Source organism: Lynx rufus, unplaced genomic scaffold (genome assembly GCF_022079265.1).
Source record: "Lynx rufus isolate CCGP_SWC_20201006 ecotype Redwood Valley unplaced genomic scaffold, mLynRuf1.p SCAF_6, whole genome shotgun sequence".
Lineage (NCBI taxonomy): Eukaryota > Metazoa > Chordata > Mammalia > Carnivora > Felidae > Lynx > Lynx rufus.
The window spans coordinates 11,582,996-11,597,844 of NW_025814878.1; the positions used below are offsets into that span (position 1 = coordinate 11,582,996).

Below are 14,849 nucleotides of genomic sequence, written 5' to 3' on the forward strand. Positions count from 1 at the left end.
TTGGAGACCAGTTCCTCTGCTCCAACTTCTCTGCTGTAGTCTGGGTGCTGTAAGAAGAACTGTGTCCCCCACGAAATTCATATGCTGAAGTCCTAGCAACCAGTACCTCAGAATGTGGCTGTATTTGGAGACAGGGTCTCTACAGGGGTAATCAAGTTAACGTGAGGCCATCAGCATGGGCCCTAATCCAATACGAGTGGTGTCCTTATTAAAGGAAGAATTTGGGGGCACCTGGGTGGCTCAGTGGGTTAAGCGTTCCACTTCAGCTCAGGTCACAATCTCGCGGTTCATGAGTTTGAGCCCCATGTCGGGGTCTGTGCTGACAGCTCAGAGCCTGGAGCCTGCTTCGGATTCTGTGTCTCCCTCTCTCTCTGTCCCTCCCCCACTCATGCTCTGTTTCTCTCTCTCTCGAAAATAAACAAAGATTTTAAAAAATTAAAAAAAAAAAAAAGAATTTGGACATAAATGAGTGTGCACAGAGGCGAGACCATGTGAAGACAGAGGGAGAAGATGCCCAGGTACAAGAAAGACACGGGCCTCAAGAAGAAACCGATGCTGCTGACATTGTGACCTCAAACCTCTAGCCTCCACAAGTGTGAGAAAATAAATTTCCGTTGTTTAGGCCAGTCCATCTATGGCACAAACACTCTGAGCTCTATATCACAGTGAGTTTTCTGAGCTGTGAAAGATGTTCTATGGTTTGTTTTTTTTTTTAACAGACTCTTAATGTTGGTTTTAGCCCAAAGCAGTCTTGTCTTTCCTAGGATATTTAAAATACTTAGAAAAAATGTTTTCTTCATCACCAGACATGAAGGAAATTTAGTCAAATAAACCCTCTTTACTTTTACTTGAAGGGAATTTCATAATTTCGACCCATAGAACAATTGTTCTGAATGCTTATGGGTCATCAGTCCACCTTCTGAGAAATACTACCATTATCTACACGTTTCGTTTAAAGCCAAATAGTTCGCTGGATGAACTTGTAGGTGAGAGCGCTTTTCTGAAGAACTTCGGACCAAACACGCAACTCCAGATGGGGTGTAGTCCGGGTTTTGTTCGATACTTCTGTCTTTAAAGGTCACTCGGAGTCAAACATCATGTGGCCAAGTTACAGAACAAATTAAATGATAAAAAAAAAAAAAAAAGGTAACCATTGGTCACTTGTTGTTTAAAACTCAGGCTCTTGCTTAAAGTAAAGCATGTTATCGCCAAAATAGATTTTTCTTTCCCTTAGTACCAAAACTCTGGTTCTTCCCTTTTACAAGATAGCCACAGGAGTTGGCATGGGGTGCCCAATTGCTAGAAAGCAGGGGACTCCCTGGCTCTCTGCAAGTCCCTTTTGAGGTGGCTGTGAAATTTCTCAGGGAGTGCTTCTGGATCAAAACTGCGCGCTTGGGAGGGGAGAATCACCCAGCTTTTTGAGGCTCTGTGTGTCCGAGAAAGAGATCAGAGTACATGCTAAGAGGCGTGGTGGGAAGGGTTCTGACCAAACCCCAGACAGCAGACCAAGCAGGGCACGTGGAGGCAAGGTCAGGTGCTCAGTGTCGTGTCCACACAACTAGAGGAATGAATGCCTCGCTCATTTTCTCAGCCAGCTTTTTGGTGTCACCCAATGATAACACGAATAGAGTTTATAGATTAAAAGAAAACCCATCTTTCTAAAAATCACAGCTTGAAGGAAGAAGTTTGGCCGATTAAAAAGGCAGAGGGCGCTGGGAAAAACTGCAGGCACTTTAACTTCCAGCTAGGAACAGAATGGGGAAAAAATTGCAACTTATTTATATTCATTTATTTATATGGATGATGAATAAGTTAAGGAACACTTCATCTCAAACACAGATTGCTTTTATTTTAGCTAAGCTAATGTTTCAGTTCCATATATATTTTTGAATTTCCATCAATGTCAAACACCATTTTTTTCTTCCTTCTTCTTCTTAAAAAAAAAAAGAAAAAAAAAAAAGGATTTACAAGCACTTTTACGGCACTCCAGAAGAGTAGGCTGAAGGTTCATAATAATAATTTTCCTTTTAAAAAACATCCATCAGACCAAAATAAAATCATTTTAATTAACTCCTTCCTGAGTAACTAAAACCTTGGAATGTGCTGAAAGGTTATAATAAATAAGGCAGTCAAAGATCAACCAGCTTAAAATGTATTTTTTTTTAAATTAAACTATGTAAAATGTACAATATATTTCATGAAGTACAAACTGCGTTGGGCTCAGGGCCAAAGAAATCCTGTCATGTGTGCCAATAAATTGATGAAGTGCCTTGACTTTTAGGACGCAGAGACTCTTTGTTGGGGCAAAACAGCATTAAGGCCCTGCAAGTGAATAGGTCAGCATCTCTTGTTGGCATGGTCTAATGATCACTGCTGACAGTAAAGGCCTTTGAACACACAGCTGGAAGTGCTCGTGTGAACTTGCACTAGGACTATGCATTTTGCAAATGACCAATGGGTCCTGATGTTCTGACGAAAGCAGAGATCACTAAGCCAGTTCCATTTTATTTTCAGAGAGTGAGCCTGCACAGTGTGTAAACTAATTATCATTCTTTATATGCAGTTTCATAGAAATGACTCACAACGTACCAGGCGCTGTTCTTATCTTTTGTTTTTAATAGGACAGCTGTTCTCTGGGTTGCTTTTTAAGGTATGCCTAATGGTAGGGCCCTGGTCTCTCTACACAGGACAAAGGATATTTCCTCTTCTAAGAACATTTTTCTTAATCACGTCTCTGCCCCAGTTCTCTGAGGCAGAAAGGAGGCCCACCAGTGGCCCAGTGCTGGACTTTGTGCCTCTGTGGTCCCAGCCTTCACTGGACTCCTGTGGGGTAGAGCCTTCTTAATACATCTCATGATAAAGTAGCTTTAGTGCACACTCGACAGGTTCCAAATGACTTGCTTTATATCTTGGCTACTGTCCAATTTTAGTGAACGAAGAAAAAACTCTAGAGAGACTTGTTGGTTTCTGAAAAGTAGAAAATGTGTAGCTTGTGTAAAGTCAGTCTTATTTACTATTAAGTACTCCCAACTCACACTCTGCTAGTGCTCTTGAAGGGCTGGCTCTAGGGGAGAAAACATGAAGGAGACAAAATCTGTCACATGTATCCCGTCTGCCACCACCCCCCGCACCCCTGCTTCTCAGCTGGCTGTATGTTTTCCACCCAGAAATATATGCGTATCCAGAGCGGGGGGGGAGCAGTTAAAGATGAAAACATTTCAGTATCCAAAGACCCACGCGGTCATGAGTCGGGGCAGATGACAGGAGAGGAATGGGGAGAAGAGACATTTCAAGCAACGGAACTGCCCCACAGCTATGCACCACTCTGGGGGCAGACGCCTGCTCATAAAGCTGGTCAGGCAGTCTCTTACCAGAAGCTCTTGCTTCTTGTCTTAATGTCTTAATAGGGGTTCTCAGGAAAGAGCTGCTTCCGTAACAAAGGGGGTTGGAGTTTCACCGCTGCCTGAGTAGAACTCAGTACCCCTTTGGACCAAAACCAGGTACCCTTCAAGGGACCAGAAGGTGAAAGATGCCATTATGGTGGGACCCAGCTTGGCCAGGGGTTAGACTATGAATTGTCTGTGGGCAGGCTTAGAACTTCTGCCACAGGAGTGAAATGCCAGAGCTAAACCGGTTCCCGGGTCTCCAGTGAAAACGATGCTGGGGAGAGAGATGCCATGTGGGTACAAAGAACACAACCGAACCAATTTTCTGATGTCACATGACCTCCAGAGATGCTCACGCCTACACTTTTCCTTACACGGCAAACAAATTCTTTTCCCTGCTATGCTACTTTTAGATCCGTCAGAATGGTGCTTGGAAACGGAGGGTCTCAATGGAGCTTGCCCTGCACCTTGACCTTGGAAAGTACTCAAGGCTCTGGACTGGTTGGGGGTGTGGCACAAGCTGACTTGCCATTTCAGAGAGAAGTATGCTGCTGTTGGCAAAAGTGTCCCCTGAGATGGACCAGAGGCAGAATTCTACCCACGTGGGTGGAAACCACTCATCCAGGGGCATTCTCCCTTTTGAGGTCCTTATCAGTCTACCTTCCCCTCTTAGACACTTCTAGAGTAGATTCCCTGGTGTCTGAAGTGGTTTTGTATTTCTACCGAATTATGGGTAAGTCTGGGTGTTTCCTACCACTGAGGTAATATCTTTACAAGTCATTTTACAAATGATAAATTATTGGGCTATGGGCTGTATTTCTCCCCCTCCTCTCATTATACTAGAGGGAAAAAGCTATGTTATGATGAACTGCCCTGTGATGGCGCCATCTAGTGTACCTGGGAAGGATCCGGGGAACCAGGAAGACCCAGAATACAGTTAAGAAAGACCCGCAAAACCGGTCATCTCCCAATGACCCCAACATGTGGGAATGTTTCGTTCTTTTTAATGCAACTGAGCATTAATTTAGTCCCTTAAGGATTTTTCTTCCCCCAACAAAAAACTTTCTGGAAAAGGGAGATAAAGCCAGTGGAGGCAACACAGTGCTGGCATCACCTCTTATAAATATCTTCTAGCCACTTCTCGTCATCTTGTTCCTCATCATCGATCGGCTCCTCGGTTTCCAGTGGAGTTGGAATAAAGAACTGGGGTCTCAGAGGGGGCCTGCTGACGTGGGACTTCAGTCCAAACTTGCGTTTCAGCAGGTGGAACTGCTCTTTGACGTAGTGGTAGAACTCATACTCGTATCTCATTCGCTGGTAGAGAATCTGCACGGCCTCGGGGGAGGGGACAGTCTTCTTCACGGTCACAGTCATATTTCCAAGTTTCCTATGCTCTGGAAGAGAACCAGAGTTGCATATGAGCAGTCACCTGTAATGCTTTCGCGCAAAAGGAGTAATGATGTACTCTGCATTATGTACATAATACCGGCAGCTCCTATGGAAGGAAACTCAGCGTGCAAAGAATGGAAGGGGAAAAGGGTACCCAACAATATTTAGAAAGATTTCACCTTAACCTAGGTGTTAATATCAACATTAGTTGACTAAACATAAACTACCTGACATTCTTTGCATGGGATGCCAACTATGTAATTTGACCACGATTCAATGAACTACAAATTATACATTCCTTTGAGCAGCAAAATTGACCCATTTTTCCTTTTTTATTTCCTGTTACACACACCAAGGGCTTTCCTTTCAGGAAGAAGCACAGGAAAAAGCTCTCACCACTTGCCAATCATCTTGCTTTTTCTTTTAAAATATTGCTATGTATTACTGATAGTTTAACTAGATATAAAAGCTATTCGCAGTTCATTATTTCAACAGGGCATTTGTTAAGAAAAATAAAGGGAGAATTGCCAGATTTCTTAAACACAATGTTAACTGTTATAAATTTTGAGGGCTTTTTAAAATATGGTAAATTATAACTAAAATCTGCGTAGTTTTATATTAATGACTAAAAACACAATGTGTTCTATATTTACATGTAATGCCTAACAAAAAATGTTACATGCATCATAAAATTTTAAGCTTTTTTTGTTCTGTTTTATTTATTTTTGAGAGAGAGAGAGAATGTGTGAGCAGGGGAGGGGCAGAGAGAGAGAGAGGGACAGAGGATCTGAAGTGGGCTTTGCGCTGACAGCCGCGAGCCCAATGTGGGGCTCAAACTCACAAATCATGAGATCATGACCTGAGCCAAAGTCAGACATTCAACCAACTGAGCCCCACAGGTGCCCCCAAATTTTAACCCTTTTAAAGTGTACATTTCAGTGGCATTAATTACATTCATAATGTTGTGCAACCATTACCACTATTCCCAAAATTTTCTTATTGCTCCAAACAGAAACTCTGTACTCCCTTCCCCAGGTAACCTCCAATCTACTTTCTGTCAATGAATTTGCCTTTTTTAGGTATCTCATATAAACGGAGCCATATAATAACATGGTCCTTTTATGTCTGGCCTTTTTCACATAGAATCCTATTTTCAAGGTTCATCCATATTGTATACATGTCAGTATATGAATAAATGAATAGTACTCCATTGTATGGATATACCACAATCTGTTTCTCCATCTACTCATTGATGGACACTTGGGTTGTTTCTACTTTTTGACTACTGTGAAGAGGGCTGCTGTGAACGTTTGTGTACAAGTATTTGTTTGTGTCCCTGATTTCAGTTCTTTTGGGCATATACCAAGAGTGGGATTGAAGGCCTATGGTATTTCTCTGTTTAACTCTTTGAAGAACCACCAAGCTGTCTTCCTCTGTGACTGAACCACTTTGCACGCCTGCTGGCAACGTACAAAGGCTCCAATTTCCCCAGATCCTTTTCTATAATTGTTATTTTAATTAAAAACATTATAGTCATCTCAGTAAGTGTGAATTGGTATCTCGTGGTTTTGATTTTCATTTCACTAATGACTAATGACGCGGAGCATCTTTTTATGTGCTTGTTGGCTATTTGTAGATTTTCTTTGAAGAAATGTCTATTCAAGTCCTTTGCCTATTTTGAAATTGGATTGTTAAAATTTTTGTTGAGTTGTAGTTGTTTATACGTTCTAGATATTCTGCATATATATCAGGTATACGATTTGCAAATATTTTCTCCCCCCTCTTAGGCTCTCTTCACCCTGTTGATAGTTATCTTTGATGAATAAAGGGTTTTGATTTAATGAAGACCGATGTATCTATTTTTTTCTTTTGTTACCTGTACTGTTATACTAAAAAAAGCACTGCCGAACCCAAGATCATGAAAATTTGCCAGGATATTTTCTTTTATCATCTTACGAACTAAAACTTTTGTCACCAAAGTTGAATAGGTATATTACTCACCGAACATAGCTCCAAATGGCTGGTGCTAAACTTGGATTCACCTGACAGGACAAAGGCCCATCATTTTTCAGAGTATTTGAGATACTTTCTGAGGCCTCCAATAGCAATTCTAATGAAGAAATTCTTGGAACAATCATGGCCTAATTGAAATAAGGGTGTTGCTTTTCCAGTTGAGTCTTTTGAAAGGTGTAATGCACATTTGGACATATGAGTTCTAGAATTTTTGTTAAAGAATTTGGCATAGTCTCTTCTAAAATGGGTTTATGATAGAACATTTTATAATGTCTCTCTTCTTTGCAGATATTGGCTATAGCTAATCTGAGGAGAGACATATTAATAGGCGTATCCCTTTGGGTTTTTAAAACACAGAGTTTAAAAAATTGGAATTAGGGCGCCTGGGCGGCTCAGTCAGTTAGGCGTCTGACTGTGGTTCAGGTCATGATCTCACGGTTTGTGGGTTCGAGTCCCGTATCGGGCTCTGTGCTGACGGCTTAGAGCCTGGGTCCTGCTTCGGATTCTGTGTCTCCCTCTTTCTCTGCCCTACCCCCGCTCGTGCTCTCTCTCTCTCTCTGTCTCTCAAAAATAAATAAATGTAAAAAAAGACTTTAAAAAAATCGGTACTAAAGACAGACAAGGCACCAAGAGTTTTCAGTTAACACTGAAAGGCACAAAAAACATAACTCACTCATTTCCAGACTCCTACAATCCCTTCCTCTCAAAGCACTCTAAATTGTGTAGCATTTTGCTATTTCATACCATAAAAAGTATTAGGATTCCTGTGATTTTAAAATAAACTCTTTAATTAACTTATTTGGCCCAATCTGGTCTAAAAAGAATATATAGAGAATATATATATATATATATATATATATATATATATATATATAATCTATATATATATAATCTATGTATATATATAATCTATGTATATATATAATCTATGTATATATATAATCTATATATATATAATCTATATATATATATATAATATATATATAATCTATATATATATAGAGAGAGAATCTATAGAATATATAAAGAACTTTACAAAAATATATATGCTGCAATTAGTGAAACAATTAAGGAAACTGGGCAAAGGGAGTGTGAGGCTAAGAAGGTCAGCACTGGGGATAATGGCTTCCACCTCCCGATCTGGAAGGATCTCCCTAGAGTACTGCTCTTGCCTCTTGCCCCAGTCTCTCTCTCAGGAACCAGGGCCAGAGGGGTTTCTCTGATTGTGCATTTGGGGGAAGGAGTTGAGATGCCATTCCTTCTGGAGACAGTATGTCTGTCTGCAGAGACTTCACACCTTCCTGCAGAGGAGGTGAGGGCTTCCAGCCGTGCCTGGGACTTGGTGGGCAAGTCTGTCTAAGCCAGGATGGAATATGACCGGCCCACTTCTCTGCACATCTAGGCTGCATTCATGTAATATACCCATTCAAGTGATTTGGTAAAGAAGCTGACATTTTCATCTCCACCTATCTGTCTCCAGCGTCTATTTCTCAAAGAGTTTAAAACCCAGGCAGGGAGACATGGCTGTTATTTACTAGTTCCCCAAACCCCAATATCGAGGGACATAAGATGAATGTTATGAAGTACTAACTACTTGTGCAGGAGGTGGGTTGAGAGTTTGGCCCTAAGCTTTCCAACAACCAACAAAGAATTTAACACTGGACTGCTCTTCATTTAAAACAGTCTAGTCACATCCATTCCTGGTTATAAACCATAGAGAAATGCCTGGTATGAATTTTCATAAGAAAAAACTGCAATGAAATTAGTATCATTTTTAGTAACGTCCTTTGAACATACGCAGCCATGAGTTTCCTGGGTGACAGAGAAAAATGGCACACCCCAGGTACTCAACTTGGGCTTGATCAGGGAATATGCTCCAGGGTAGAGGTTCTTAGCCCGCCTGAAAACCTGATTAAAGCTCATGCTCAGGGGCGCCTGGGTGGCGCAGTCGGTTAAGCGTCCGACTTCAGCCAGGTCACGATCTCGCGGTCCGTGAGTTCGAGCCCCGCGTCGGGCTCTGGGCTGATGGCTCAGAGCCTGGAGCCTGTTTCCGATTCTGTGTCTCCCTCTCTCTCTGCCCCTCCCCCGTTCATGCTCTGTCTCTCTCTGTCCCAAAAATAAATAAAAAAACGTTGAAAAAAAAATTAAAAAAAAAAAAGCTCATGCTCAGGAAGACAGGGAGGGTATATGGGCTTCTGGAATTTTCCTAAAAATAACACACGGCAAGTATAATCACTGACCACAAAGCCATCCAAGAAAAGTATCATTGATTTTTTTACTCTAGAACAAGGAAATTTCCTAGACTAGTCTTCAAGATGAGTTGGATGCAAAATGTTGACTTCCTATTAAGGGTGATTAACATCAAGCCAGTAAAATTTTGAAGCTTTTAACAAAACGATAGTATGTGAAGGAGCTACACATTCCCTTCTTTGGTTAGGATTAGGTAACTGGGCCAACTGTTGTAAAGCTACTCCTGGCTCATCCCAACCGACTCTCTTCCCTGTATGCTTTCCTCTCTTGCCGAGGATGGGCGAGTGGGTGGGTGGGCAGAGTAGGCAGCCGTCTGTCGGAACTGACACAGTGTCACTTAAGCGCAAGTGAAAAGAACCAGGGTCTATCCGCATCATTAATGAATTGATTTGGCAAGAGATGATGACAGTCGCAGCTAAGCCTGATCCCTTCCGGTGCATTGTTATAAGAAGAGCCACACTGAATGAGCACCATGGTCATCCACTCTCCTTCTGATCGCTCCCTCTCAGTTCCCCAGACCCAGACCTCTTACCCTGCCCGTCCTTGAAATGCCAGTGCTCCCGGGTGGTGCTGGTCTAGCCTTTCCCCCTCCTCCTTCCTTACTCTCCGGAGGTGTCATCCAACCCTCTATCCTTAGTTTTCATAATACTGTGGACGCAAACCCAAATGTTTATGTAAAATGATCGCAGCTTTCGTTTTCCCCTTTTGTTTTCCACAAAGCTGCCAAATTCAAAAGGAAGGTTAATGACACTGCCAGAGGATGGTGTCCTGGTCAGAAATTAAGAGCCCTGCTTTGTGAGAGAAGAAACAGGTTCAGATTCAACCAACACTGACATGAGCACCTATTAGAGGTTTGGATTATGCCCATATGCATGTTGTTTTTAAAAATATTTTCAACCACCCTATGAGGCGCTCTGACCCCCATTTTGCAGATGGGGAGATAAAAGCTCTGGGAGATTAAATGACTTACCCAGGGTCTCACTGCTAGTGAGTAAGTGACTGAGCTGGAACCTGAGCCCGTACCTCCTATTTGTGTTGAGGTTTCCACTAAGTACCGGGCCATAACCAGTGAAGCTTTCATGAGCCTGTAGAAAATTATCACCTTCACATGGAAAGACTAGAGGGAAGTTTGCCCTGTATAGTTAGTCGAGAATTTCTAAACTCACATTTCAAAGACATATGGTTATGTGTCTTGCTGTCCAATAATCAGTGCTATGGAAAAGTCATTTCACCGCTAAGTGTTCCACATTTTTGTAAAATGCCAGACTTTCCCTCCAAACCAAACAAAGCTACGTGAACTGTGGAATCAGTCTCTCTCCAGATTGCCCTAATAGCAGTTCTAGAGGAAGTTGTTAGGAATTTTTGGAGACTCTTCTTATTTCAGCCACCAAACAATCATGCTGTAAGAATCTACACTTATTATTAGCATCCTTTGGGAAGTGAAGTTGCCCTCGTCAGGAGGGCACATACTGTAGAACGTAACTACAGGAAGTGAAGACCTACCCTACGAGTGGCCTTTGAAACTAGCGGGAACTGAGAGATGACTTCAGGGGGCTCATGTCTCTGGTCCCCACTGGTGAACAGTTCAGAAGGAGGAGACAAATTCAGGGCTCCTTCCATTAGGGCAGGCCCAGCAAGAAGGCAGCCTGGGATCTGACTGGCAGGCTGTGTGATTTGGCCCGCGAGCTATTTTTTTTTTTTAGAAATTGACTTAGTTGTTGTTAAGACTTGGTGTATTTCACATGGAAATCTGGATTTCTGGCTTCTCTCAAAGTGAGGCAAGATTCTTCTGGAGCTGAGTGTGGCTGTGCACCCCTCCTCCCCCTCCCACCCCCCCCCCAACCCGCCGAGAGAGGTCAGTGCTCTCCATTTTGTTCCAGACCCCAAATGCCAGTTGATTCTTTTATGTTACTTCCTTGGCTGCAAAAAAAAAAAAAAAAAAAAAAAAAAATGGAGTTTTATGCTTCTGCTTTAAAGGTTTTAAAATTCTGGGTTTCATGAACCCAGGAAGCAAGTGCTCTATGTCAAAATGAAGGCTTCAATTAGGCCTCGTTCATGTGTCCGATGTTGTCTTCCTTTTTTTTTCTGCCAATATTGACTGAATAACTTTTCTGCACCAGGCATGGGAGATATAAGCAACGAATGGGACTTTACCATCATCATCAGCTGCATCACTATGCATTTTTGAGAGAGCTTTCTCAGTGCAAAGAACTTGAGAATTTGAACATGCACTTGATCCTTACAAAAACCCCAGTGAGGCAGGCTCTCCTATGATCACCATTTTACAGATGTGACCTTGGAATTTAGTCACTTGTTCAAGTTCACATGGCTGTAAGTGGAGAAGCCAGAAGTTGGATCTGGACAGTCTGGCGACTGAGCCCAGGCTCTTGAACTCTCACATTGTTTATGGCCAAATGGAGCTCGTGGTCATGGGGGAGAATCTCTTCTCACGGGCTTGCTCATGATGGGCGCTAATAGGGCATTTCATTCTGGTTTGTTGCATCGTGTCAACATTTTCTTTCCTTGGTCAGAAATCCCTCATGGAGAGATCAAGCTTAATGTGCTTGTCTCAGATACTCTGCATGGAGCTGGGTCTCTCATAACGACTGTTTGACTATTTGATCATGAAGATCTGCTGTGTGTGCAGGTCTGAGAGTAAGATGTGTGTGTGTGTGTGTGTGTGTGTTTCAACCAAAAGATGGAAAACTTTTAGTTGGCCTCTGAGGCACTATGAAACTTCTGAAAACATTTCCCCTGGATGTTTCCCCCCCAACATCCCCACCATCTCATCTAGCTGTTCTAATGGAGCTTGTTATGCTGAGAGTGCCCTGGAGAAGGGTGGCCCCCCATGTATCTTTATATTTCCACAGCTCAGCACCTAGGGGAACACAGCACCCTCCACACATGTTGTTGAAGGAATGAAAGAAACCAACAGAAGGAGGAGGGTGTTGTCAGACCGAAAAAGGCTTGGCTGTGCCTTTCAGGTGCAGATATAGCCAAGTGGGAACAAAGGCCATATCCGGATGTTCTTAATCAAAAACTCCCAAGAGGCCCATGAATGCTGGGTCCTCAGCAGGAAACAGCTTACCCTTACATCTGGGAATTTTCATCTCCCACTGGGGTCTATAATTTCCAGTGTTTAGCTTTGTGGTTCAGTTGCCTTTTTGGAATGGTAGTGCTGACCAAGTCAGGGTTTGCTGTTCCTGTTCTTTAATTAATCGATACGTTTTGGCAAAGAGAAGCTGTGGTTTCGGGATGTTTTTGAATTTTTTTTTTTCATTTTTCTTATTTACTTTTAGGGAGTGGCAAAGGCTCCCCTTAAGTATTTTCATAACTGCAGAAGACTTCCTCAAAGTAGGCATTGGTTTTGAGCGGTAAAATGATCGCAAGGGAAAACAAACAAAAATCAACCTCTGACCTTTTCATTTCAATAGCAAAATAAAGATTGTTTTTCCTTATAGACATGTCCAAAGTCACCACAGAGTCAGGACTATGTGGGGACAGACTTTTTTAGGCTCCCAGACTCTACTCTCTCTGAGGGGTGGTGGTAAAGACCCTCTTGCTGGGGCCCTGAATGGGGGTCCTTTTTATATTGCTGGCCCCCAATAACATAAACATCTATAGTTGGTCATCCAATGCCACTAGAGAAAAAAAACCCCCAAGACTATAGGGCCAGAAGGGAGATTGCTGAGTTGAGTTCAGCTTTCTGCATTATTAAAGCTTTATAGATAGTGGTGCAAGCAACTCGGACCTTCCCCTACCCCACTCTCCCCACAGGTCATCAGAATGGCATGCCCTTCTTTGCACAGAGTTCCATGGATTCATGGATTTTCATACGGCCTTTCATTGCCTCACGCATTCCTCAGAGTAATCCATTTTACCTACAGATCCCCAGGGCTTGAGAGGTCGCAAGACTTGCTCAAGGTTGTATGACCAGTAAGTGACTGTCCTGAGACTAGAAAGCAGGCTTTCTGATTCCCAGCCCGGCACCTTTTTGCTACATCACCGGCTGTTAATTTCCAAATTGAGTGGAAATCTATAACCACCCACTTCTCCTTGCCCTGTGTGTACTCTGGCATTAAGGGGACGGGTTGAAAAGAAGGGCTTGAGTGTTTTAAGTCAAGGGGAACGCTTTGGTAAGTCTGGGAGGATCTGGTGAAAAACTCGCAAGCCAGCAGAAATGTTTGCAGACCGAAAGAGACTGTATCTTTTTCATTTTTAGCTCCCCAGAACCCAGCTCCACACTTGGCTCATAATGACCATCCATAAAGATTTGTTGATTTGAAAGCTGTACGTTAAATCCATCTGTAAGACCGGATTAACCCAAAGGGCAACTTTTGGTGTTGACTGTACATTTGTTGTTTCACTAAATTCGTTCCTTAGAAGAGGGTCCTTCCAGATCAAACTTTCCATTTCTAGAAATCAGATTTCTTTAGGATGGGCTCATATAGGTATTTAGGATTGCAGGTTGCTCTGGGGAGGCAGTGGTATTTGCTTTTCTTAGCCACTCTCTTGGAGAACACTATGCTATGGTGACAGATTGCTTACATACACTTGGCAAAGCTTAAGAAATACTGTGATAAGGGACATCTGCCACAAACGTAAATACCCACGTAGGAACACATAATACATGCTAAAACCTTGTAGCTAATGCATTTATGTCACATGTATTATATACTACGGCCATGCAGTAAAGAAACCCCAACACTGTTGGAGCAGCAAACGTCTATGTGACCTACTTTTGCTATATCAATGCAGTTCAATGACTGAATTCGCCATCGTTTTTGATGCTTTTTAATGCTATTTCTCCATTTGCAAAAGCAAGTATTTCATTTAGTAGTAAAACATTCCATCAGATCACATGCACTTGACCCAACTTGCAAGGGCTTTGCTGTGGATATAGTTTGAACTGTGGCTCTTTGACCACTCTTGAATGCTCCCTGGTGGAAAAACTTAGGGCAGGACACGGGGAGTATCCCCTGAAAGCTGGTGTCTCAGGGAAAGGACTGCAAAGGAAAAGTTCTATGGTGCCCTTGGAAACACACCTCCACTCAGCACCAAGTGCATCCATCCACAGAGAACGCATATGCCAACGAAGGCGTTATGGTTCAGTTTCCCAACTCGCTGCTCCTCCCCCTCCCCACAAGGAACTCCTGAGCAAATATTGGGAGTTTAACTTCTGAACGTGATGATAAATATCATTCCCCAGTAGCCCATCTGTATGCAAGATTGAGCAGTGACAGGCACAACGCCCCCCAACATGGCCTCAAGCTGAGGCCATGAATAGATTTTGCTTGACTGCCTGACATCTAGACATTTTTGCAAAAGCAGTGGCTCTTTCTACCTCTGCTGCATTGACATTATGTTTGGACTGGTTCATAATCTTCAGAACTCTCAAAAATCCCTCTAATGTAAATAAAAAGGAAATCACAGAGCTGCCCCATGAAGTCCCCCTTCCCACCTCTCTTCATCTGTCACACAGGCATAATGGAAAAACGATGTAGCCCTGGCTCTGGGCCAAAAGAAACAATCTGGAAATACTGTGTAAACCCAGCTGCTGCACCGGAGGACAGAGGCCTCACTTTATGACCTCCAAGATGGTTAACCATATGCAAAATAACAAAACCTCACCACGGGCTTGCAGTCTGTTCTGATGCTGAGCTGGTTTGGGCATTCCTTCCCTTGATCTAAGCAAATGCACACTCCACACTGACCAAAGCCCCCTTGCCCCATCAGTCTGGTCCTGTTTGAACTTGGTCCAGGGGAGATTATGTGCAAGAAATGAATACAAGTTGAGTAACAACCAGAAGT

At 42.7% G+C, this 14,849-nt stretch overlaps 1 protein-coding gene across 2 annotated transcripts in view; it reads right to left on the minus strand.

The window, feature by feature from the left end:
* The window catches only part of UST (uronyl 2-sulfotransferase), a 318,788-nt gene that overhangs the window by 10,373 nt on the left and 293,566 nt on the right, over positions 1-14,849 (minus strand). Inside the window, exon 8 of one of the 2 annotated variants that reach the window (XM_047101207.1) lies at positions 4,501-4,780. In XM_047101207.1, coding sequence (XP_046957163.1) covers positions 4,501-4,780 — 280 coding nt within the window. Of the gene's footprint in view, positions 1-1,885; positions 4,781-14,849 lie in introns of those variants that run through there. The other variant, XM_047101208.1, reaches the window with a different exon arrangement.